This window comes from Dipteris shenzhenensis, chromosome 17, assembly GCF_047967505.1.
Source record: "Dipteris shenzhenensis isolate YYH24624 ecotype China chromosome 17, Dip_SZ_1.0, whole genome shotgun sequence".
Taxonomy (NCBI): domain Eukaryota; kingdom Viridiplantae; phylum Streptophyta; class Polypodiopsida; order Gleicheniales; family Dipteridaceae; genus Dipteris; species Dipteris shenzhenensis.
This window is the reverse complement of record NC_141612.1, coordinates 53464859-53490310: the sequence shown is the minus strand read 5'-3', so window position 1 is coordinate 53490310 and position 25452 is coordinate 53464859. Positions and strand designations below refer to the sequence as shown.

Sequence of the window (25452 nt, the reverse complement as noted above, 5' to 3'; positions counted from 1 at the left end):
AAAAGCGGAGCGGACCCAGCAAAATACCCAGGGAAAAAGCTGCAAGCCATGCACGTTGCTAGCGTGCCAGCTCAGCCTATGCCAGGATTATAATATTTGAGTTTTCGTGCTCCCGCTCCCCCCGGTTTGAATAAGACGCACATGCTCGCCCAGTCTTATCATATTTTCTATCGCCTACGTGGCGTTCGTTCTGCCACCTCACCATCTTCCTCTGCCACCTCCTCAGCTTCGTGGAAGTTTTACTTTCCGCGTTGCCACCTCATCCTCCCGCTTCTCTGCGTTTTGCGCAGTTTGGTCAGCCACCTCATCATCATCTTCTGCGTTTTGGGCAGTCTGATCAGCCACCTCATCATCTTCTTCTTCCTCTTCACCTTCTTCCTGTGTTCCGTCTCCTCCTCCTCATCTGCTTCTCGCCTTCATTTTCTCCTTTGCATTCCTCCTCCTCGCCCTCAACTTCTTCTGCCTTGGATAGCAGCGGCGCGGCCAAGGCGGCAACAAGAACCTTCCCCTACGCTCGCTCTCCTTGTATCCACCATCGAGCACAAAAAAGCGCGATCCCTGTCAAGGAACTGGAAGAGGTGAAGCATTTTACCGATCCCTCAATCGAAAGACAAAGGATCAGCAGTCAATACTGGCCATGGAGGCACGCACACCTTCCTCCTTCTGGAGAGGTAGCGATCTCGGTCGCCTGCTTCTCCCGTTCCCTTCTTACACCGTTTTGCCTGTCTAGCGCACTGAAAGAATCATGGCGCAATCCAAAAGCAGCAGCAGCAGCGGCGGTGCCAGGTCCCGGTCGAGCAGCCTCGGGAAGTCCGGCCCATCCCAGCAGCTACTGCTTATCGAGCTCAAGCAGCGAATCCTGAGTGCTCTCAACAAGCTCGCAGACCGAGATACCCAGCACATTGCTGTGGAAGACCTGGAACGCATCGCGGAGACACTCTCCCCCGAAGGAATTTCTCTGTGTCTCTCTTGCCTTTACGAAACGGATTCAGAACAAAAGAATGCAGTACGCAAGGAGTGCGTCAAGATGTTTGCTACCTTGGCGTCTCTGCATGACGATCTCCTGGCTCCTCATCTTTCCAAGATCGTCAATAACATTGTAAGACGCCTTAGAGATCCCGACTCTAGCGTCCGGGATGCGTGCGTCGACACGATAGGGACGCTTGCTGCCAAGGTTCCCCCTATAGCCTCTTCAGGCACTACGACTGGCGGGGGGGAAAATTTGGCTCCAGTTGTGTTTGCGGGACCCCTCGGAGTCTTTACGAAACCTCTGTTTGATGCGTTGAGCGAGCAAAACAGAGGCGTTCAAGTGGGAGCAGCGATGTGTTTGGCTCGCGTTATTGACACTTTCAAAAATCCGTCTCCCGGTGCCTTGCAACGCCTTTGCCCTCGTATCATCAAGCTTCTCAACAGTCCCACCTTCACTGCCAATGCCGCGCTGCTGTCTGTAGTAGCGAGTATCGTCCAGGTGTTGTCTCCGTTCGTTTGTTCTGACTTTTCTTAGTAAATGGATTGCTGGCTGTTCTAATGCGCACGCTAATGCACCGTTGTGTACTGCAGGCCGGTGGAGCTACGTCCCAACAATGCTTGGCAACGCTAATTGAATGTGTTGTGGACTGTCTGAAAAGCAACGATTGGGCGACAAGGAAGGCTGCTTCCGAGACACTAACATGCATCGCTTCTAGCATCGGCCCTTCTCTTGGAGCCTTAAAGCTATCCACTCTCGAAGTGTTAGAATCGTGCCGGTTTGATAAGGTTAGCCTATTCTGACGGTGTTCTTGGAAAGTCGACTTAGGTGCGAATCGCCCCTTCATATAGTGTATATCTCAATTTCACAGGTCAAGCCGGTTCGAGATACGGTGGTCCATACGTTGCAAGTCTGGAAAAGGATTCCAAGCTCAGAGATGGTGCCAGACAGAACTTCAGCAGTGAAAGGTGAGTACAGATGGATCTCTCTTTGCACGAGCAGCCTGGCATTCCGTTGATATTCTGCTGGGCTTTTTATGCGGTCAAGATCAGGTTGCTCTTTTGAACCCGTAAGTGCGGAAGCCTGGTGTGTACATGATCTTTCGGTTCACATCCATTGTCCACTTAGCTGTTAACCTAACAGAGTCCTTTAGAGATGTTTGGTCTGATGGTTATTTTACTAATTTTGTTTGGGGATACTTTACAGAGAACACTTGTGTTGAGAATCATGACTGCCCTGTACCAGTAAGGAGAGTGGAAGGCTTTGGGGAAGCTGCCAGTGTGCTCAAATATGGATCTCAATTGAACTCCACTTGCCAGTCACTGGACGGCAGCTTTGGAATCGGTCATGCAAGATCAGGCGCAAATAAGATCTTTGGCAATGTTCAAAAGAAGCGGTCACCACTTATAGACAAGAGAGCGAATCCTGACTTTTTCCAAAAACTTGGAAACCAAGACCCACAAATTGACATCGCAGTCCCTAGAGCACTGATGGCCAGTGTTGTACAAGAAGCATCTGAGGCTGACGTTCCAAGATCCCATGGTGCATATGCTGGAAAAGAAAGAAAGGCCTTACAAGGACACAACAGCTTGGGGCACGGCCCCTTGGACAAAGATGCTGATACAGCTGATCGGCAGGAGTCCTCGGAATCTGTCAACACACAGCCAGTAGGGCAGTCAGGTAGCATGCAGGCTACAGGCATTCTGTTTAAAAATCATGGCCTTGAGGAAAATCTTGAGACGAACAATGTTAATAGTTGGTGGTCAAGGTTGAAGATCACGAAATCTGATTCTTTTTTGGATCCAGCTTTGCAGCATGAGGAGGGTGAGGTTGGATCCTGGACTGGTGGGGCAGGCCGAGTGAGCACTTCTAGCAGTAGCACAACCAGTGGACACGTGACCAACAGTGGCAATGACTTAGCTTTCATTAGGAAGCAATTGTATCATATAGAGAATCAACAGTCAAGCTTATTGGATCTAATGCAGGTCAATTCTTTTCCACGATACTCTATGGTGTGTTCTATAGAGCAGCAAGTGTTGTTTGAACAAATTCCGTTATAACTGACATTGGGCAGCATGCATTTTGTTCCGTTTGAATTCGTACATTCTACTCATTAGGTTTGGAAGTCTCGTGCATTCATGATTAGCCTGAGGTTGCCCAATTGTATATCCTACCGTGCCAATATTGATGACAACAAGGCATCCACCCTTGAGATCAATTTGGCTCAGATATAAGATGTTTTATGATGTGAATGCTGCTAGTTAAGGCTCCTTATTGCTAGAGCCAATAAATCACTTGATGCTGAATGAGGAGGAAGCTCTCCTTGGCTGTATCGGCGAACTTCCAGTAAGTTCTTGGCCCAACTTTATGGGAGATGACTTTGCTTCTGATAAGATAAGACAAAGGCAATAATGATGGAACCACCAGAAAATGGGATGAACATCTATTTTAAAAAAGGAGAACCTAGAAGAGAATCCTAGGAGAGTGCTGTGAGAGACTACCATGCATGCATTCATAGTGGATGCAAGTATTCACAAGACTGATTGAGAAACCTGAAGGCCAAACAGCAGACGAACAAGGTATGTCTTACAATATCAAGATGCTGCACTAAAAGTGGCTGAAGTGTAGAGTGTACAAGTGATGATCTCCCAGCTGCGCTCTCCCTACTAAAGGTCAGTAGCCAACAAGTCTCCTTGATGAAACTAGTGGAACATTGGATCTGCGGGGGGTGGGGGGTGGGGGGGTGGGGGAGAGGTGTAACCCCATCTTTGGGGTTCTGGACTGATCGTAGGACAGGGCTGGCTAGTCAGCCATGCAATAGACCCAACCTTTACATAGCAGATCTGCCATGTGCTGCCTGATGCAAACTGTCAGGTCCTGGGCATCAAATCTAGCTCTTACTGGCATGCATGAAAGTGTGCCTGGCAATTTGCTAATCATGTGGATCAGCCCAGCTCTTCCTGGTCCTATTCGGGACATGCTTATTGACTTTCCACTATACAGGGCCTCATAGATTGAGAAACACTAACCTAGAACTTGGGACAGTGGTCAGAATCACATAAAAGAATTGCACAAAGGTTTACCATGGTGAACTTTTTTTCCTGGTCTTGGTTCTACTAGTCACTCTCTATGAATCACTACTATGGGGGCCAGGACTAGCCGAAGGAACTTGGGAGAAATTCTGAAAGGTATAAAAGAGATTCCTGCTAGAGGTATCAGGACTTATTTGGCAATCTTACTAGCAAAACAATAATCATTGATAGCGACTTTATTTTGCAATCTTGCTAGGGGAATCAGGACTACTGCATGCTAGCTATAGCGGAAGCACAATTTTCAGTTGATTACTTAGTGAACTTGTAATTTCTAATAGCCATTAAACAGAAGTGAACAATTTCGCACATATCATTCAAAATTCAAACAAGGGATAGGGTTAAGAAGACAATAGACATCGGGACCTGATCGGCACTGCTGATGGGGTATGAATGAGGTACACCCCATAACTAGGCTATCCAGCTATGTTCCTTCAATTCCATGATGCAAGGCTTCAATCACAATAGTAATTCAGATCCTCGGACAGAACCCAAGGGGGACCTAGAAATCCTATTACATATATCTGGAGTATTACAACGATTTCCCCTATTGAGGAATGTGGAGTATGAGAACCAAAGTATCAAAAAGTAATAGCCATTGGCATTCCTTGGAGATGTCCAGTGAAGAAAAGTCAAAAAATTCTCCAAATAGAACCCAATCTCATATAAGGATGAAATTTTTAAGTTCACTGTGTGGATTCCAACATGTCCCTAATTCAGAAACACGAAAGCTTCATATTAGAATCAGTTAGCCCTAGGAATTTTAGTTAGGTAATATATAGAAATCAATATCTCAAATCTACTGCTGTCAGAACTCTTAGAATAGGTCAGAAACAAGTGTAATCCTGAGTATACGTATATGTGAAAAATGAAATCTAGAAGTTGAGAGAACAGCATGAATTCAAACCACAAATTAGGAACAGGCTGATTTTGCTGATTGCAATGACTTCTAGGCTGTCTAGAGCATGGAAACTGTAAAAAGTTAGAACTGAAGCAAGGGGGTTTCTAGCAAATCGTCAGGCTAGGAGCAAGTAAATAGTAATCATAGGTTGGGTTTGTAGGGGAGAGCGGCCAAATTGTGTTAACGCCGAGTAGCAGGAGAACCAAGATGAATCACAATTCAGCTAGGAGAGGATTTGCTGCTGTGTTTTGCTATTCAGCCTCCTCTTTTGCTGTAGGGTTCAGGCAGGCTCCACATTGCTCTAGGCTGCTCCAGGACAAAATCACAATTGGTAGAATCTCCTAGAACATGAACAGGTGCAAGAGAGCTGAAAGCTGGACGTGCTTGCAGGATAACAGAGGTGACTAGGTGAAGTGACTAAAAAGTTGAACAATGTGAAAAATGACACTTCTAAATCTAATAAATCCTAATTGTAACATTAATTAATATTGTAGATTAAAATACCATTTAATTTTATGTCTTCTTTATAAAATTTGCCCAGGACGACTCTACCCATGCACACAATTAATTAACAAACAGGCCTAGAACAAATATGATCTATTTCCCCCCCCCCAGATTCCAGAGACAGAAACGTTCTACTAATGCTTGGAAAATCAACCATACAAGTAGGCTATCCCGAAAGGGAAAAACAAAAGCCTAGCGTAAGGAAAAACCAGCCTGCTTCTCGAGAACACAACTCACTGCCCAGGTTATCTCAGGGACAGGGGCTAAAAACCAGGGAGAGGACTATGCAGCCAATGAATCCCTCGCGGCGTGAGAGTGTAGAAACTGTTTGCAAGCCATGCCTTGCAGAACCGCTCCTGCCTTTTCAGCAGTCACTCTGGAATCCAATGACCCACGCTCCCAAATGCCGTGCAGAGTATAGATACTATCTTGCCAGATAGTGACCAGAGTGGCCGCGAGTGGAACACGATGCTCGCCCACTACTAGGTTGCAACATGCAACCCAGATGTTTCAACAGATATGATCTTACACTTGTCAAGCTCATAAATTGACCTAATAACTTAGAATTGACCCAAATCGAACCCACCAGTTAGAACTCAATGTGTCCTAACTAATGTGCATGTGTGTGATCCTGGTGCTGATCCTAACACTCAAAGATTATGGGGTTTTGAAGATCACATCTGTTGCACAGTTAATCTCGATTCGCCCTCATTAAGCCAAGCATCATTGCCAACACACAAGGCTCACCCCCAAAGAGAGACTAAAGGTGTCAACTACAAACCATGGCTATTGTAGATCCAATAGGTATTAGGAAATCCTTGTGGATGTGCAAAGCATCATCAATCTTGTACATAATTTAATATCAGGTGGAGGGTGTTTCGGTAAGATATAGTGATACAAGTTGTAACTTCACTGATGTGAAGTCCACTCCATGCACTAGCTCCCAACATCTCATCATTGGTTATGACTATTATGATTGAAGATCTATCACCATAGTGTAGATGGTGTAGATAAGACAGTATGAAGACAATAAGAGCACTGGTGAATCTGAAATATAGACTACTTGATTAATCGATTCATGCTCAAACACATGTCTTTGAATCTCTTCCTGTTGTGGCTGTCTTACAAAGTAAGGCAGCCTATTGGGTGGCATAGTACGCGGAATCAGGTCTTTGCTAAGATCATTTGGTATTTCAAGTAGCAAAGAATTAGCAAAGTCTCGTAAGAGGTTCTCCATGAATTCTTCTAGAAACTCTCCTATCTGTGGTGATAGTGTCTCCATTCTCTCTTTTGTCTGACTCCCATACCGAAATAAAAAAATAACAAACTGATTTCTTTAATACTGTTATACTTGAATCTGACTCTCTTGGTGTACTTGAATGGTAACATCTCGACTCCATGTGGAATTGCCACAATCTTCTTTCTACAGTCATAGATTGGCTGCATTTTATAATGCTAAGGCTGACCCAACACTACATCTGCATCTGCCATTGTCACAACTAGCAAATCCATGTGGTCCTTGTATCCTTGGATATGTACTCTCAGCTAACTACCAACTGTACAAGTAAATGGATGGGTGCATCATGGAACGCTCTCGATGCCTTTCTTCGCTTATTAGGATTTGGAACCATTTTAAAAAATGATGCTAACTGGGATGAATCAAACAAAAATTACATGTGGCCAGTAAACATATTTGCATAAAAGAAGAAATGAAATAAATGGAAATAAGATATCCAACAATAATCCAGTAAGTAATTGAGATAATTGTAGGTTTGTTACATTGCATAAGAGTCTTCGAAGCAGCCTGCCAAATAGCTGGGAGGATCCACCTGATAAAGTCTAAAACAGAAACATGGTCCATCCCATGTTGTGTAGGTACAGGCAAACACACATGTAAACCGTGTACCTGGAAGAAAGGTGGGTTTTCTAGAGAAGCGTCATTGTAACATAGATGTTAGGAAATCCTTTAGATTCTGATGGGTCTCTATCACACTTTAAGTTTTCTATTCTTCTTCCATCCTTTCGGCTTATCTCTTTGTCCTCCTTTCTTACCTTTGCACATTTATATACTTGTCACAAAATAAATCCAAGTTAAGAATGGTATGGGGTCAGCAACCTCGACTTTCATTCATTTAAGCTGAAGGTTCAATCCATTAAGGCTGGATCCCTCACTTGACATGGTCTAGTAGGGATTATCGATAACATGAAGCATGTTTTGAAGTGGCAAGCCTTTAAAAAAAGACCTTCAACTGTTTGTTTGATATTGAGTATAGTCACGCACCTATGATTTCTGTTGCTGCATCCTGTATCTTACTTCTCAGTTTAGGTTTATCCTGTGAATCATGCAGCAATTTTCCTTTTCTTTCTCTGGCAGATACAACTTTCAACCACCTGCCTAGTTTTAGGCAGATATTTTGGAACTCAGAGATTGACAATTCATCTAACATTTAAGGTGTTGCTTGGCAATGGATGACGCATTTGATTTTAGACTTATTGTTTGTGTACATATTACTGTCTTTGATTTCAGAAGTTCATGAACAGTTCCCAAGAGAGCATGTCGAGGTTGGAGGCCAGGGTGGCTGGAGTAGAGAATGTTCTGGATAACCTTGTTAGAGATTTAGGAAATGGAAGATACGATGGCAATACTGCTCAGTATTGTGGGAAGCTTCTTGCTGGTGCTGATTTCTTGAGCTCCAAGTTTTGGAAGAAAAATGACAATCGGGGTTGTCCATTAAGCAGGTCTGTCTCTCCTGACAGTACTTCATCTGCAGGAAGGAGCGGCCGGGATTCCTCATGGAGAAATTCAGAAGTAGGCATCATAGGGCGTGATGAATCAAGATTTGTATCAGCTGCCCACGTTCCCTTGACAGGAAATCAAGAGTTGGAAACCAAAGCGAATTCTTGGAGAGTTCATGTAGACGTATCTTCTGATACTGTGCAAAGGACAAGAAATGAAGCAGAAGGCAATTTGTACATGAACAAGAAAGTTTGGGAAAGAGGTTCAGGGCCTTCCAGACTTGGTGAAGGTCCTTCTGCAAGGAGTATCTGGCAGGCTTCAAAGGATGAGGCCACTCTCGCAGCTATCAGGGTTGCTGGAGCTGATCCAAGGTTGAAAGTTCCAGAGACTTCGAAGATTCCCTTTGGATCAACTTGGTGCACTGGGTTAGAAAGTCAGAGCCAAAAAATTGGAGGGCAAGGCAAAGGTCCGTTTTGGAGTCTGTGGACACGAGCAGCAGAGTCCCTGCGTTCTGGTGACATAGATTCAGCATATGTTGAGGTACTTTGTGCAGGGGATGAACTTTTGTTAGTGCGGCTCATGAGCAGGACTGGTCCTGTTCTGGAACGGCTTTCAAGTGGCACTGCTCATGAACTGCTTCGAACAGTTGTTCAGCTATTACTGCAACAAAGCTTTCTGGATGTCATTATACCCTGGATTCAACAGGTTTGTATTCGCACTGTTGTAAGTTCAATGAGTTTTCAAGTTATTCCATACAGCCGTTTTAATATATATTCGCCTTGATTTCAGGTGGCAGATTTAGTCACAAGCACAGGGCCAGATGGTGTGGGCCTCTCCCTTGAAGCTAAAAGAGAACTAGTTGCTTCGTTGGAAGAAGCCTCTACTTTCGACTATCCGGAAGTATGGATTGCAAAAACACTGGATGAGCTAGCGATACAGCTTAATACAATCTGGGGACTCGTCCAAAGAAGGGGATTGCAGGAGAGTAAAGTCTAGAGCCTATTTCCATCTCGAAATTATAGCAAGTTGTGTCTAGACTCTATGATAAGACCACCTGTCGGGGGAAAGGGCAAAATCATTGATAAGATTATGATAACAAACGTGGTTTCTTTATTCAAATATAATCCAGTTGTGTTTTAAAAAATGCTCTCTGTTGGAACTGTTTATACAAGCATTAGTATGCACCAAATTCTGGTTTGCATAGAGCCTGAAAGTTGAGAGGACGTCCAAATATTAGACCACAGGAATATTGAACCAGTAGCTAGTAGTATCGAAATCCTATATAGTGTGGGCGTGTGAATCTCTAAAAGAGTGATTAAGGGCAATACTGTGAGGTTCATCCGTCCTCTACTGCTAGTGGCATTTTATTCCAATCATTGTTTTATGGTCTCTTGAAACACTAGAGGGTCCTTCATTTGGATGGTACTTGTACAATGGAGGCAGGCAAGTGCAAAACGATATGGAGGCCTCCACTTACAGCCAGTATGAAAGAGTGAATTCAGTTATTTGCACAATGGAGCCGGGTACCACAGCTGAATTGGTTGGTTTAGCAAGCCTTATATTAATGCCAATACTTATGTCCTTTTCTTGGGCTTTGTTTAATGTTTTATTTGTCATGCATCGAAAGTCATTTGGGATCTAATAACATGCCTCTATTGCTGATGACTTGTATTTGTTGGTTAATATGCCTTGTGTTAAGGTGACTCATGTCTGTAGGTTGTTTCCTAAGTGAAGATCTTATTTGTACATGCAAAACTTAGTATCAACCAAAGCCACCTTGGTTAAATAAATAACTTTTTTTAGTGATGGATGCCCATCATTTTCATGTTGCATGGATATGTTGGCTTTATATCTAAAGGTGCTAAAAGGGGTAGAGGCAACATATGGTAAGGTCACTTAGATTATTGGATTACATGAAAATATTAGCATAGCTTAATCTAGTTTCTCGATGACTCAAGTCAGTTCTCTCTCCTTTATGGGTGATTGATCACCCAATAGGAGAGTAGCAAAGTAGGCATATAACTCAACAATAGAGTGTCACCTTGATGTGGTGCGAGCTAGTTCGAGCTTGAGTATCCCTAAACTTGTGAGCTTTCAATAATCAGTGAGATTGTTTTTATGGGATGCACATATATCCTTTCTCTACTCGCTTAAAAGAAAAATCATAGTGGGCCTATTTTCGATAACTTTGACCATTGTTGAAAATTGCAATTACATGATGATTTGAAAACTTACAAGGTTGGGCACGTATAAATTCCACGAAGTTGGTATATATCCATGAGCACTTGTCTAACTTTGTTCTTATGCATCAATGCAAGGAGTATGACACCATTGGCTCTTAAATAGTGCCTTTTATTAGTGCATCTTCAAATCTATACGTAGGTCAATCCATGACATTAAATAAAAGACTTGATAGATTAATCATCTTGTTCATTTCATTGTTTAAAGACTTTACGATTCAAGGGATAAAGTAATCAATATGTTGGTTATCATAATGCTTGTATTTCTTTACCCCATTTTTTAGGGTAACTTATCATATCATCCTCAATCTCCTACTAGAACTTTCCCATTGGCATTGTTGATCCTTTTGTAAGTTATTCATTTCTAAGCTCTTCGCAAACTAATAGTTAGTTCAAATAATCCAAAATTTTAACAAGGGTGCTCAAAGTGCACAAAAGCATTGGCTCAAGAGCATAGGGAATTTATGCCTTATTTTTCTCTTTGTCTTGCAAATCTTAACAAGGAGCAAGGTGGGTCATTAATGCTATTTGGAAGCTTCAGCTACAGCAACGTGTAGGATACTTGGCTTTGCTTTATTTGTTCACTTCATCATCTGGTGCTAGCTCTAGCATCTACGTCTAGAATGATTAATCGAATTAACCAATCTTTTTGTACTTGTATTGAAAGTAGCTTAAGCGAATAACTTTTTTGATAAATCAGTGGGGCAATAATTAAGATATGGGAACAAAAAACACTCACCACTGCGAAGCATGAGGTGGCAACTTGCTCCCAACAAAAGAATGTTAGGAGCCTTTGCTCCAATTAATGGTTGTAGCGAAAATGTAAACATAGCAACTTGCTTGCATTTGCTTCTAGAGAGTTGTGAGAGTTGCTCTAAGTAGGAGTTGTTTTGAGAGCATTTGAAAAGAAAAACACAATGCAAGGTGTTCCTTGGCAATTTTGTTGGGAATTGATAAGCAATGTAAATAGGATTGTGATTAGTCTAGTATGCTTCAGTTGTTCCCAAGTAATTGCTTGTCACAGGAGCTTTTCTCCAAATATGGGCAAGCTGAGGTGCATAAATTGTTGTTGGTGTTTTACACTAAATGTAGTTTATTTTGCTCCATAAGTTTTGCTAATTGTTGTTGCTTCGAACACTTGGCAAGCATGTCAATGTTTAGATTTCCTAGCACAAATGTCGAGTAATAAAGTGGCTTTTGGTCTAGTATTTGTGTTAAGTGTTGCAAGAAGACACATGCCTCAGTTCGATACATTGCTATTACAAACATTGATTGCCTTGGATTTGGTTGAAAATGTGTCACAAAATGACTGTGATTGTTCATCTCTAAGTTAACGAAAGCTTGTGCTTATATAGGAGCAGAGTGTCCATCTTATCCAATGTTGTGATTGCAGTAAACCTCTTTTTATTGATGTATTTGAGGGGTTTTGTATCCTAGCATCATTAAGGCAGTATAAATCTGATGCTTAGAGACTGTAATCTGCATTCACATCTACATAATGCAATGTGTAGGGAGTGTGTGTTTAGTGACTAGATGATGATGTGTTCGAGCCCATTTCTATAAGTGGGACATCAAATTCCCAAGCTACTGTAGTAAGGGGTCTATCCATTTTGGTTGCCACAATTGGATCTACATGAAAGTGCATAATGTTCAATGGATTTAAAAGGTAAAGGTTTTCTTTAGTTCGTACTCTTGAAAGTACTGGGTATGTGATGCCATGTTCTGAAGGACTATTAGAGACAAAACACAGTGATTCTAGCGTTAAGCCTTGAGCACGGTGTATTGTTTTTACTGATGCTAGCTAGGCTGGGTACGGTGTTTGAGAGATTGTGTAATTGGTGTTTATATTTCCTTAGTAATTGGAAGTATTGAAGTCTAGTGCTTCTCAATATGACTTTCATATAGATGCTTTATTTGCTGACATGCGCAGGCTCCTGTGTAATGGTTGGAAAATTGCACCTGCATAATGGTGAGTGAATCATACCTTTTGTAGCCTTGAAGTGCCCATCTGCTCCATTTATAAGACCTCCATTGTATCGTAATTTCCTGCACACAACTCAATGACCATGCCATGTTTTAATTTTATCTCTCAATAAAGCCCAACAATTTTACTATGATCATTTAATAATGTTAGCATGATGCAATTCATGTCTCTCGTCTACGGCATAAAAAATGTAAGTCTCACCTTTTGTTTGTTGGAATATAGCTTGATGATGTGCACATACCAATTTGTTTGTGCTAAACAAGTGAGGAAATGTCAAGCCTAGTGGCGGGTTATGACAACAGATAGAGTTGATTGTGTGTTAATGTCTTACTATTCTTGTACATTTTCTTTGAATTTGTCAAGATATCGGTAATAGTAGATCATCCTGGTGTGTGACATTAATGAGGTGGTAGCATTTTATTTGTTCTTTCCGGAAGCTTTGCTTTAACAAATTTTGATGTTGGAAAACCCACTTGTTAGGTAGAGAAGGCAACTAGTACAAGTCTCCTATTACTATAACATTTAATCCTCTAAATGGAATGCCATGGACATGTTTGATAGCATGCAATTGTTTGTTGAAAAAACTAAATATCCTTTTTAATAAGCAAAATTTGATCTAAAATAATGGTTTGGACATCTTTGCGAGCTTGATGTCAATTATTAATTCAGGCATATTCTGGCAATTTATGGACATGGCTAAGGGAGAATGAAGGATAGTAGCATTGATTTGTATGAAAATTTCCTTGTGTACACCATTTTTAGTATTTTTATTTTTAATAGATTAGAGTTGTGGTCCTTGTTTTATAGATGCATTAGATGTTGAATACGAGTGTGCATAATTGTTGTCGTGCTAGTTATAGCCCCCCTATAAGAAATATATAGATTGGCTCTCCTCGAATGTTTTTCTTTTATTATGTCATCAAATATATGCCTTTGCTCAACATTTAGCATTCGTATTTGGGAGTAGTGCTCACTCAGCGACAATAGCTCTTTTGCTAATTGCAAAAGATCAAAAGTCCCAGCCGTGTTTTTACTTGGTCTTTTATTGTTCGGGGGAATAGAATGTCTGTATTATGTTGGATGGGTCCATCAATATAGCGCTATCAAATGCCCCAGCCTAGACATTGTTATTTGCATCTGCAACCATTTCATTAACTTGTTGCTTAAAAATTTGCCAAGTTTCAACGTTTTGGTCTTTCGAACATAATTATGCTAAAGTTGATTTTTTTGGCACACTCAAATAATTTGATCCGATTTCTAAGGTAGGCTAATTGCCATGTCTCAGTTCCTTATTTCCAAGCTTTCTTCTATTTCTCAAAAGGGAACATAAAGCATTAGTTGTTCTTTTGGTTCTTGATGCTAATCAAAGTGTGAGAATCAAATTACTTGCTATTTCCTTTTTTCCTTGTAAGTCTTCTTTTTATACTTAGATACAAACTCAGCAAGGAATATTCAGTCAAGAATCTCTAGCCGTGCCACATAATGGTCAATACTTGAGGCACACATAATATTAATTAAGTTCTCTGATAGTAGTTGTAATATTTTGTTAGGCTTTAGTACTACTGTGGGTTGCTGTAGGGGTGATGTATTTATAAACTATGTTGCTTTGGAGGCATGGTCCAATGGCAATGAAAGTATTGTCTAAATTGCTTATTGTGCTAATATTGTTGCAAGCTTAGAAATGCAACCCAATCTTTTTAATGCGGGCAATTGCATCATTTTCTTCATCGCTAGATTTCTTGATTATGTCATGGAATGTTGTATTGTCCATCTATGTGATACATGATGTGCAGTATGTAGCTGTAGCATATGGATCTAATATGAATTGAGCATTAGTGTTTGCATACCACAAGAGTGCCAATGATTTAGCAAATGGATTTGTCCAAGCATCAGATTGTTTTCTTTTCAGAAACCATGAGTCATCGTAGATTTGCTCACAAACATTCAATGTATTTGTCCTTATTATTGAGTTGTAATCTTACAAGCTTTGCATTGGACTTGAAATCCAGTCATTTAGATCTTTGTATGCATTTTTCAAGGTAGTTTTACTTTGTTTGGTCTTTACGTGCAGAAGCTCTAAAATAGTTGTTTCATCTAGTGGAGGTAAGGGGATATGAAATCTACATATTGCTTTTCCCTTTTTCTTGCACGTGTGGGTATGTTTATGACACTATGCTATTTGCAATGGCTTTGGAAGTAGTGCGCTATCATGAGAGATGTACTCATCAATGGAATTTGATATGCTTCATTTAATTTTATGCTAAACATAGGAGCTCCTTCAATCCATAGCAAATCATGGTCATGTTTACTCCCACGGCTTTGAAATTCAATTGCAAAGTAGTAGTCTTTGACTTGTCCAAAAAGTCTGTTGTTTGCTCTAAAAGATTCCTTAGCTCTTTTATACGGTGGTTATAATAGAATGCACAAGTACTAGGATCCTTGCAAACTACTTGATGCACTGGGATAGTGTCCTTCACTGAGATCCACCCAGATTTTCCAACGGATCTAGCAAGGTTGCCCAATTACTCTCTCCACTTGTGAATGATACAAAAAATGTTGGAGGACCTAATTGATGGATCATTGCAAATAGCTTTTTCCATTGATGTTGTAAGTAATGTCGGGAAGTTCTAACGCTTTCAAGTTCTCAATAGCCAATATTTGATTTTAAGAGAGTCTAGATTCTGTTTATTCATAACATCTTTGGCAACTATGGGTCTATCGTTTAAATATGCTTTTCATATTTGAATCCATGTTGAGCTAGCAATGAAATGTATCAAGACCTTTATTGCCTTGGAAAAAATTATTTTGGATATGTGGTGCAAAGCGGCGGTCTGTGTGTAAGATTCCCCACTAAGAAATTTTTAGGTAGCTTAGCATATTTAGTTCATGCCTTGGTTGTCCAAAGAAGAGTGTTGTATAGTTTAGCTCTTAATAGTATTTATCCCTCTATACATACTCATTAATTTTTAATTTTCGTTTGGAGAAATTGCAACAAGAGCTGAAGTCGCATCAAAAGTCTCATTTTCATCAACATATCCATGGACCAATGTGTTTGTAAATGAGTCATTGCTTTCTTCTTACTTTCTTACAAAGGGCATTTTGAATGAAGCAATGGTTCGACCCCAAGAAGATGGCAGATGCTAAACACTATGATGCATTCTTTGAGGCAGGTAGTTACTCATCTTCATCGACAGGATGAAGGCCTGAAGATGACCTGTCGATTTTTGTTTGAGTTCATTGGCTCAAGAAGAGTGTTGGGTATGTGCCCCACCAGCATGTAGCCCGAGTCATTATGGCAATGGAGGACTAGCTCCATGTGGACTGGTTCACAAATTTTGAAAAATCTTTTGAGAATTAGCTCCAAGCCGTCAACAAGGGGCAAGCCCATTGCAAGCTCGACCCCCACCTATGTATGCTCCATCACAAACTAATGTTTGGGAGAGTGCCTTGGCTAGGCGTACTACCAACAAGAGGTGCGGGGACTTCAGGAGCAGGTGGACAAGATGAATAGGAGCAAGTGGAGCAGGATAAGGGGCAATAACAAGACCAAGATGAGCAACAGGACAAAGGAGTAGAACAAGGATAGGGAGAAGGAGAGCATGACAAAGGAGTGCAATAGGAACAAGGATAGGCAAGAAGGACAAAGGAAAATACTAATAGCAAGATAAAGGCGAGGAACAATAGGATCAAGGAACAATCGAGGACCAACTAGATAGTCAGACGGGTAGACAATAGGAAGACGAGAAGCCAAAGGGGAACAATGACAAGGACACCTCCGAGTAAGCTAATGAGGAGGGAACCAACAAGGAAGGAACCCCCAAGGAGGATCAAGCGCAGTTGGAGGGGAACATCCAACAGGGTGCCTCCAATGAAGAGGACAATAATGGTGGGGATACAGTGGAATGAGAGCCAATGAAGGAGGCCGAGGCTGTGCGTAAAACGGAGCAACAAGGAACTTGATCAACACTTGGTCCTCTTACCTTACCCCCACTTCCTGTCCCCCTCTAGAGATGGTCTAGTAGAGCCATTTCCTCTCGACCCGCTACTGACTAAAAATGAGTGTGTGTGTCAATTCCCTTGAAATATGTATGGTTTTTATGCTTTGGAGTATCCCAATAAAGGTTTGCTCAAATGGCATAGGAGGTTTATGGAGCATTTGCCTTTATGCGTGTGCTTCTTAAATCTATGCCGTGTGCTTTGGGAGTACTCCTGTGAGGGTTTGCTCAAGTGGCATACGGAGAGTATGAGGAATATGACTAATTAAGCATTTGCATGTGCTTACCATGATGGGATTTAGGGTTTTTGTGTGTTAATTAATTCAAAATGAAGCAAGCGTGCTTCTTGTGCTTGGGAGTATTCCTACAAGGGTCTGCTCAAATGGCATAGGATTTCATGGAGCATTTGTGTTTGCATGTGCACTCATAAAACATATGTTCCATGTTCCTTGGAGTACTCTTGTGTGGGTTTGCTTTGATGGCATACAGAGAGTGTGAGTAACATGATTGATTGATCATTTGCATGTGGTTATTTGAGCTTTGCATGGGTCCAACTAAGGATAGATAAGCTCTAGTGGTATTATGAACACAATGATAAAGATCAGCACTGCGATTCAAGCGAGCAGCATGGCACAAAAAATTTTGTGATGGGATTTAGGGTGTCCTTGTGCTGATTTGTTTGAAATGAAACAAGTATGATTTTTGTGCTTGGAGTATCCCCACAAGGGTTTGCTTAAATGGCATAAGAACTTTGTGGAGCATTAGTGTTCACAAGTTCACTTATAAAATTTAACATCCATGTGCCTTGGAGTACTCATGTAAGGGTTTGCTCAGACGGCATATAGAAACTATGAGGAATGTGATTGATGAAGCCTTTGTGTGTAGTCATTTGCAAAGGAATGTGAAGTTTTCCTCATTGTGGATACGCTATAGATCCCATTAGAACTTTGGCTTGATCGAATGCAGCAAGGTTACATATATCTAGAAAGGCATGTGTATGCTACTTGTGCTTTGGGATGTCCTACAATGAGTTTGTTCAAATGGCATCAAAAGTTTGCTTATGATGTATTGTATGCACATGTGAAGTATTGACTTGCATCTGTGCGTACACCGAGTTAAGGAGAAATAGGTTATTATGATACCATGAACACATCAGAAAAGATTATCACCATGATTTAAGTGAGCAAAGTGAGGAAACAAAATTTGCAAAGGAGCTTAGTGTGTGTGTGTGTGTGTGTGTGTGTTGATACATCAAAAATGGAGAATGTGGTTTGCAACATTGAATAAGCAATGCTATGTGGTTGTGGTTTTGGGATTGCATTTGTCATTCTTGAGATTCTTATATTTGTAGACCAAGGGAATAATGATAGAGTATACATGGCCTTGGTTGAGCATTGCATTGAAACCATGCTCAAGGAAGGGTCTTTGGAGCTTTGTTTGCACATTTGATTGAATAGACTACATGGATGAATAATACATAGAAACCATGCTCAAGGAAGGGCCTTTGGAATTTCATTTCATTGAATAGATTACATGGATTATAAGTTTAATGGTTGGAGATGATGCTGCTTACAATGTGTGATCCTCCATATGGTCTAGCTTGGGTCTTATCTTCATAATTGGCATTGACTATTATAAAGTGCCTTCATTGAGCTTAGTGATGTAGACATTTCTTTAAGTGGGTTCTCTTGTAAACAAATTGAATAGTTTAGAAATAGTATTCATGTGTACTTTGCTTGCTTTGATTTCTTGGTTGGCTAAGTGGTGTGCATTTAGTTTAAGCAAGATAACTTGAAGAGGTTTGACTATGCAAACGGGTGCATTGTTGTACTTGTGAATTTTAAGTGGTAGAGGTGTAAGTCATGAAGGAGCTTATGTAAAGAGGGTTACAAGGGCATTTGCATGTGCTGGCACATTTGTCACATGTATGTTCCTTGTGCTTAGGGTGCTTCCACTGTTGATGTGTTAAGTTGCCTTGGTTTTCTGAGTTTTATGAGTTTCAGATCCAAACTCTTTCTATTGCTTAAAGGTCTATATAAGGATGATCATTCATATTTGGTAGCAAGTCTAGGTTTAGATCCAAACTCTTTCGATTGCTTAAAGGTCTATATAAGCATGATCATTTGTATTTGGTAACAAGTCTAGGTTGGTGAGAAATCCGAGATCAATATTTTATTTGAGATGGTCTCTCGTCTTGAATGCAGATAGAATTTGTCAATGGAATATTGGTTTGTGCATAGGGTTTGTATGTGGGAAATTTATTTAACTATGGATTTGCAATGTCCTTTGATTGGCTCTATATGTGCACAAATTAGTTCCATGTGAAATGCTTGTGTTGCTTGTGCTTTAAGAGGGAAGATATGAAGGTGGCTTGGGAGAATTTTTTTGACTGCTATTACATGCTCCATGTTTTAATTTATCCTTTTTTTTCTCATTAGTTTTGATTCAAAGCCCTTCTACTAAGCACAGCCATAAAACGGCTTTGGTTCTAACACTCTATTTATTGGAGGACCTTCCTTAGTTGTGCAACTTGCCTTCAAAGGAGGGGTTGCATTTTAGGGAGATGACATAAATGGGGCTTTGAAATGAAACTATATCTGAATGCAATGGCTATCATTTATGCTTTGGGCTTGTTAAGTGGAAAGATGCGAATTATTCGTACATGAGTTGGGATGGCCCATATTTGGTGCACTACCAAAACCTTTTCATCCATTACTTGCCCAAAGAAAAGATTCGGTTTTTTAAATGGTGTTAGCTGTGTGCCGATCTTGGGATTTCATATTTAAACTCCTTACTTCCTCGGGAAGACTTTTGCTTGTTAAGATTGATGAAGGGAAGCTTTTTTGTGATTAGTATGCTTCCATAATGTATAAATTTACATCTACAGTATGCTCGAGCAAATGAAATAAAAAGAATTGCTTTTTTTGAATGGAATAGGCATCATTTGTGATGGGCTTAGAGGCTTGTTAAATGGGAAGATGTGAATCACTTTTATACAAGTTTTAATGTCCTGTATTTAGTGTATTTCAAAAAAAAAAAACTTTTTTGCTTGGCGAAAGAGAAGATTGGGCCCTTTACCATTAAAGGTTGGTCAAGAGAAATTGCTTAGTGAGCCTCTATAATGTATAGGGTGTGATGTTTTGTACATTTGGTATATTATTGTGTAAAAGAAATGAAATGGATTTCTTTTCTCTATGACTTCAATTTGTCTATGGATCTTATTTTGCGGGTTTGGTTGCAAACACAGAGGCATGGAGATAAAAGAAGCTTCCTTTGTGGGCATGTAGCATCCCATGGATGTAGGAGATATTGATGACTCTTTTGCAACACTTCCTCCTTTTCCCCCAATAACGTGGGAGGATTTGAAGGGTCCTATGTGATATTTCCCTCGGCTCTTGCTATTTGCCAAGCACTTAGTGGGTATTGTGACACATATTCTAGCTGTGAGCACATAGTTGCAGGCTACTCTCAATTGCATTATGATCCTAAGAATGAAAGGCTTTTTTTTAGCGTGGTGAGTTTCCATGGAATATGTATCTTTCCAAGAGGTATATATTGATTGTAATGTGTATGAGCCACCTTGATGATGTCAAGATAGTAGACATTAGTGACAAATGTGCAAGGTTGGGGCACCTACCTTTGTGAATGCTTGGAATGATCTTGTTCCATATGTACCAAAGAAAAAGCTTAGGTCCTTCTATGGCAATAGATATGTGTTGGTGATAGGTTTCCAACCCCAGAGTGTGAGGTCTTTGTTGATGCTCGTGTTCACTCATCCTACTAACTTAGAATGCTCGGGTTAGTTCCTAACCTGGTGCTATGCTTCGTGAAGATGCTTGCTCTTGCAATCCTAAGGTAGGGTTGCTCTGGTACAGGACCATGCCCACAATTAACACTCGGAGATCGGGGCTAGCTCATGGGAAAAAATCATGTGGTGATGGCAGGAGAATACCAAGTTATTATCTACACTTAACACTTAGTGAAGTATGCAACAAGTGAGACCAAGAAGAGAGACCATTGCTCATTTATTGTATCAGAATCATTGTGAACAACCAAGCCGCCTTGGCTTGCAATGAACACTCCCTAACCTATCAATTCAGATCAGAGAAAGAGAACTCGACACACTACTCTCTTGTTCTCTCCTCTGCCTGTTACAACTTTTTCTTTACCTAAGAATTGCCTTCCATTTTAGCATGCACTTAGTGCGCTCACTTGTAAGTTGATACTTTGGAACTATCGGCACCCATTGTTGCAAGGTGGTGCTCAACTGCGGCTCCTGCTATCCGTGCTCGATGACCATGTACTAGTTGGCCTGAAATGAGGTCAACATTTCACCTTGGCTATCTTTGCTAGTGGCCTCATAGACTAGTCATTGCTCGAAGGCATATGCTCGTGGATTAGACCCGTGGGGTCGATGACACCTTCATCGATTGGATCATCAAGGGCGAACGGATGGTCAAGAAGGCCCAGCTTGATCTATAGGTGGTGATCAAGGAGGGGAACACACTAGTTCAAAATGGCATCCCGTTGGTGGCCAAGGATAGACATCGAAGATGACTACTCATGGTCCCTCAGTGCGCTCACTTGTAAGTTGATACTTCGAAATCATTTGCACCCATTGCTGCTCCAAGGCGGTTCTCAACTGCTGCTCCCACAATCCATGCTCGATGACCGCGTAATAGTTGGCTTGATCTGAGTTCAACATTTCACCTCAGCTATCCTTGCTATTGGCCTCATAGACTAGCAGAGACTAGTTGTTGCGCTCGAAGGCAGATGCTCATGAATTGAACCCGTGGGGTTGATGATGCCTTCATTGATTGGATGGTCAAGGGCGAACGGATGGTCAAGAAGGCTCGGCTTGATCTATAGATGGTGGTCACATGCTAGTTCAAAATGGCATCCCCTTGGTGGACAAGGATAGACATTAGAGATGTCTACCAGTGGTCCCTCATGTTTGGCAAGTCGGATCAGGCTTCAGTAACTAGGTCCTCAGATGGGAAGTTGATGTCGAGTGTTTCAAAATTTGTGCAGTACTATTGCACCTAGCTGACGCATTCCTACCATTGGCACACCTGGACTGCTTCACTCACAAATGGTGGCAGAACAGCGGTAGTCCTGCTGTGTGGACCAAGTCCTGCTCCTTCAATTCCATCCTCGCCAGTCCACGACAACGAAGCTACAAAAGAGGGCAGACGGAAGCCCTAGCCACCTCCAACACCCCAACAAAAGTCCCACTCTGAAGGGAGAAGAAAGCCAGCCACAGTGGTAAACCAGTGCCATTTCCCACTCCACTGCCACTACCGTCCTCCACTTAGGAAATTCATGAACAACAAGTACAATTCCAAAACCATCTATTACAAGAAGAAGACCACACCGGGATCTTGTGCTTCAAGTCTCAAGCTCCAATCCATGTCATCCATCACCACATCCCCCCAACAGGACTGTCAGCTCTAAACAATTGGGCAGCTGAGGCAAGAAGGTTGCCTGGGTGCCGAAGATGAGGGTGCAAGCCACGAAGTATGTGAAGGCAACAACACAAGAACCTATGTCGTCCCAAGATGCAACACCACAAGAACCTACCAATGATCTGAATGCAGAAGGCCAACTCTAGAGCACTGAGTATGCACTATTACCATGAATAGTCCGACTCAACACAAATATCACCAAGGGTAGCCAGGGAGCAGCGCAAGGATCGACCCCTCCCCTGTGAGGTGTTACACAAGAACCTCCCTCTAATTTCAAAGGCAATTGCGATTGTACCACCTCCTATGGTACTGACCTACTCACAAAAGCAAGGGTCTATGCCAAGGGCGGTCTCATAAGAACCTACTTCCTCCAAGAAAACGGACCACGCTGCAACAACTAAGCCCAACGCCAATGTGCCTCTAGCATCCAAGGTAAAACACAAGCTGGACACTTACTCTATCTGGCTTTTAACACCCTATGCGGTAGCATTACGTCTGCCCACACGGCATTCCTCATAATCAAGTCCAAGTCTAGGTGAGTTAGTACAATAGGCATCTCACCCGACACACCCGCATCCCACAAGTCACTACCAAACATGCACACACACACACATCCACAGTCAGCACTAGGTGAGTAGGGTCAACAAGTCCATTTTTTTCATTTGTTCACCATCTTGCATGCTGGCCTCACAATTAGTCCCACACCTCACAACTGCACTCCACTCACTCCCTCTCCCATTCACCTTCACACCCCCTCCCTCTTTTACTTCTCTACAAAGTAAGTATCCCGTCGGTCATTGCTATAGAAGTATCTCATCGATCGTCGCCATCTTGTATCCCATTGGGTGATGCTGTCAAGTATCCTGTCGGTTGTTTCTATAGAAGTATCCCTCCAACCGTCGTGATCTCGGATCACACTGACCATCGCCAACATCAGAGCACACTAACCATCGCCATCTCGTATCACGTTGGTCGTCGGCCTTTCTCATACCCGTCAACCGTCGCCATCAACTTCCCCTGCTAATCGTCGCCATTGCAAGATCCCATAAAAGTAGGACCTGCTACTATTGTTGCCTACGTGGCAAGCTATATCAAGTCAAGGAGAGCTTGCCATGTAGTAGTAGTTCTTTCTGATTCACCAACATTTTTTCCATCTTGGCACTAAAGTATGTTAATGATTACATATGACTAGCATAAGAATGTAATAGTAAAGAGTAGTTCTTTCTTATTTATGTGCATTTTTTGTCTTGTCATTGAAGTATGTTAATGATTACATAGGAACAGTGTAAGATTGTAAGAGCAAATAGGAACCCCAATGAACAAAACTCACTCTATTAATTAATTTCTCTTTGTTTTGGGGGGGGGGTGTGCGATGGTCAATTAAGATAAGCTCATGTTTTGGGGGTTGCGATGGGCAAGGTAAGCTCATTGAGATTGATTATGGCAGGGGTGCAGTAGTTTATAATGGTGGTGCAATAGGCTAAAGGCTTCTTCTAGAGGCCTTTGAATATAGAAGTTTCTATTGACCTGGGCATAAAAGGAGGAGGGAGGTTGTAGAGTGCTCAGTGCAAGCAGGGGGGGCTGTGAAGGCCTCTCCAAGAGAAGGTAGGAGGGCTATGAAGGCCTCTCCAAGAGAAGGCCGGGGGGCTATGAAGGCTCTCCAAGAGAAGGAGGAAGATGTTGAGCGGAAGCTAGGGGGAAGGGAGAGGAGTGGGAGAAGTGAGAGGGGGAGGAGGAAGGGAGGAGAAGGGAAGATGTGGCTCAACGAAGGGAGAGAAGGGAGGGAAGGGGGATGAGGGAGAGGACTGCGGGAAGGGGGGTTGAGGGAGGAGGTAGAGAGGAAGAAGGTAGAGAGTAAGGAGGGAGCACAAGCAAAAGAGGAATTGAGCAGGAATTGGTGCGAATGGAAGTAGTTCCTGCAATAGGGAGTGTCTTTGAGCTTAGGTTAATCGTGAATATCAATCAATGCAACAACGCAGTGATAAATTAATTAATCAAAACAGGACACAGATGTGAATAGGAAAGTACATTAATGATTGTGAAAATGATGATGAATGGCTAAAATATAAAAAAAGTTTGTACCTTTAAGGATTTTTTTGAGATTATGTCATAGCACTAAAGTATGTTAAGAATACCATGGGACCAATGCAAGAATTTGATTGTAAACAATAGTTCTTTCTTATTTACCAGCATTTTTCATGTCCTAAAATTAATGATACTTCATTGAGAAAATACAATGAATGGTTAAAGTTAAAAGATGTGTCCTAAAATAAGTGGAAGTAGGACCTATTGCTACTGCCTACATGTTCATCTCGATAAAAAAGAGTTATGGCTTGCTCCAAGTTGTATCATCACTGAGGAAGTCCTCACATGTAACTCCCTTAAATTCCAATTGCTTCCTAAATTCTAAAATGATCTCTTCTATGAATGAAAGCCATGGTTCTTTCTCTTTGTTATTCTCATTCAATGCTCATTTATGAAGTATCTATTGTGGGATATTTTTTTTGTGTGCTAGAAATAACCGCGCTCTTGCTCCATCTTCACCTAGGCCTTTTTCTTAGTCGAGGGTGAAGTAGCTACCATCCGCTTCACAATATTACTACCAATCTTGCGCTGACTTATTAGGATGCTTTTTTCAAAGAGCAAATAGTTTACTATACTATCCACTGCATCGCGCTTCACTTGGAGATTGATGCACTTCTCCATGCAATGGTCTTTTCCTTTCTAAAAAACCATTCTTTTTTAATAATCTTCTTGGCTGCCATGGATGCGTAGGTATATCGAAGATACTTCAATGGTCTCGATATCCTAGTGGTCACCTCTTTTTTCTCAGTCTTTCTAGCCTTTTTAGTAATAAATGCCGGCGCTTCATACGTGACATCTCCCTTTTCACCTGGGTCAAAAGGGAAAGTCCAATAGTTCCCTTCCATAGATGTCATGGCACCTCTCGGGTCTTGTAGGCGTTGATATGTAGACATTGAGCATTTAGGAAAACACATCATCAAGGTGAAAAATAATACTTGTGTACTCTTGGCATCTATCCCTCACCACTTTGAAGCTTGTCATCATCTCAGCTCTATCTTGATTTGCCCTTGGTACAATTGCACTTAGACATTTGTAGAACACAATGAGCTTTTTAGCTTCTTCCTTAGTGGCAATTCTTTTGAGAGTGGTTACAGCTTGCCCACATGTTTTCCCCATAATGTTAGGATAATGTCCTCACTAGCATCAACATCTCTGAAGTTGAGGTAATATTTTGCAAGGCAACAAAATCATGATTGAGTTTTTTCAACTAAATCAGATATTTGTACTCATAATCAAAGATACATATAATTGCAGTGTAGGCATGAAATTGAGGAACTCTATCTTGTGTAATTCTTTCTTTCATGAGTGCGTCTTTAAGTTAGTCTATCACAAGCATGTGCAAAACATTGACCACCATTCATAGGATCAAGTCTGTAGTGCATCAAAAAATCTCTCTTTGCATCCCTCATTAACTGTCCATCTATGCCTACACTAGATTTTCCCATGGTTGAAAATTTTATTCCAAGAAAGTTGACACTTCTTGAA

At 41.5% G+C, this 25452-nt stretch overlaps 1 protein-coding gene across 3 annotated transcripts; it reads left to right on the top strand.

The window, feature by feature from the left end:
• Positions 1 to 359: 359 nt before the first annotated feature.
• Positions 360 to 9284, top strand: LOC147892296 (microtubule-associated protein TORTIFOLIA1-like). 3 transcript variants are annotated; one of them, XM_087388290.1, is made up of 8 exons: positions 360 to 1468; positions 1561 to 1755; positions 1839 to 1935; positions 2174 to 2647; positions 2774 to 2952; positions 7989 to 8136; positions 8233 to 8903; positions 8988 to 9284. In XM_087388290.1, the coding sequence occupies exons 1-8, from the start codon at positions 746 to 748 to the stop codon at positions 9192 to 9194; spliced, it is 2694 nt and encodes an 897-aa protein (XP_087244416.1). In that variant the 5' UTR covers positions 360 to 745; the 3' UTR covers positions 9195 to 9284. The 3 variants fall into 3 exon arrangements, with proteins under 3 accessions (XP_087244416.1, XP_087244415.1, XP_087244414.1); XM_087388289.1 differs by having other exon boundaries at positions 7989 to 8903; XM_087388288.1 differs by having other exon boundaries at positions 2174 to 2952; positions 7989 to 8903.
• Positions 9285 to 25452: the final 16168 nt, after the last annotated feature.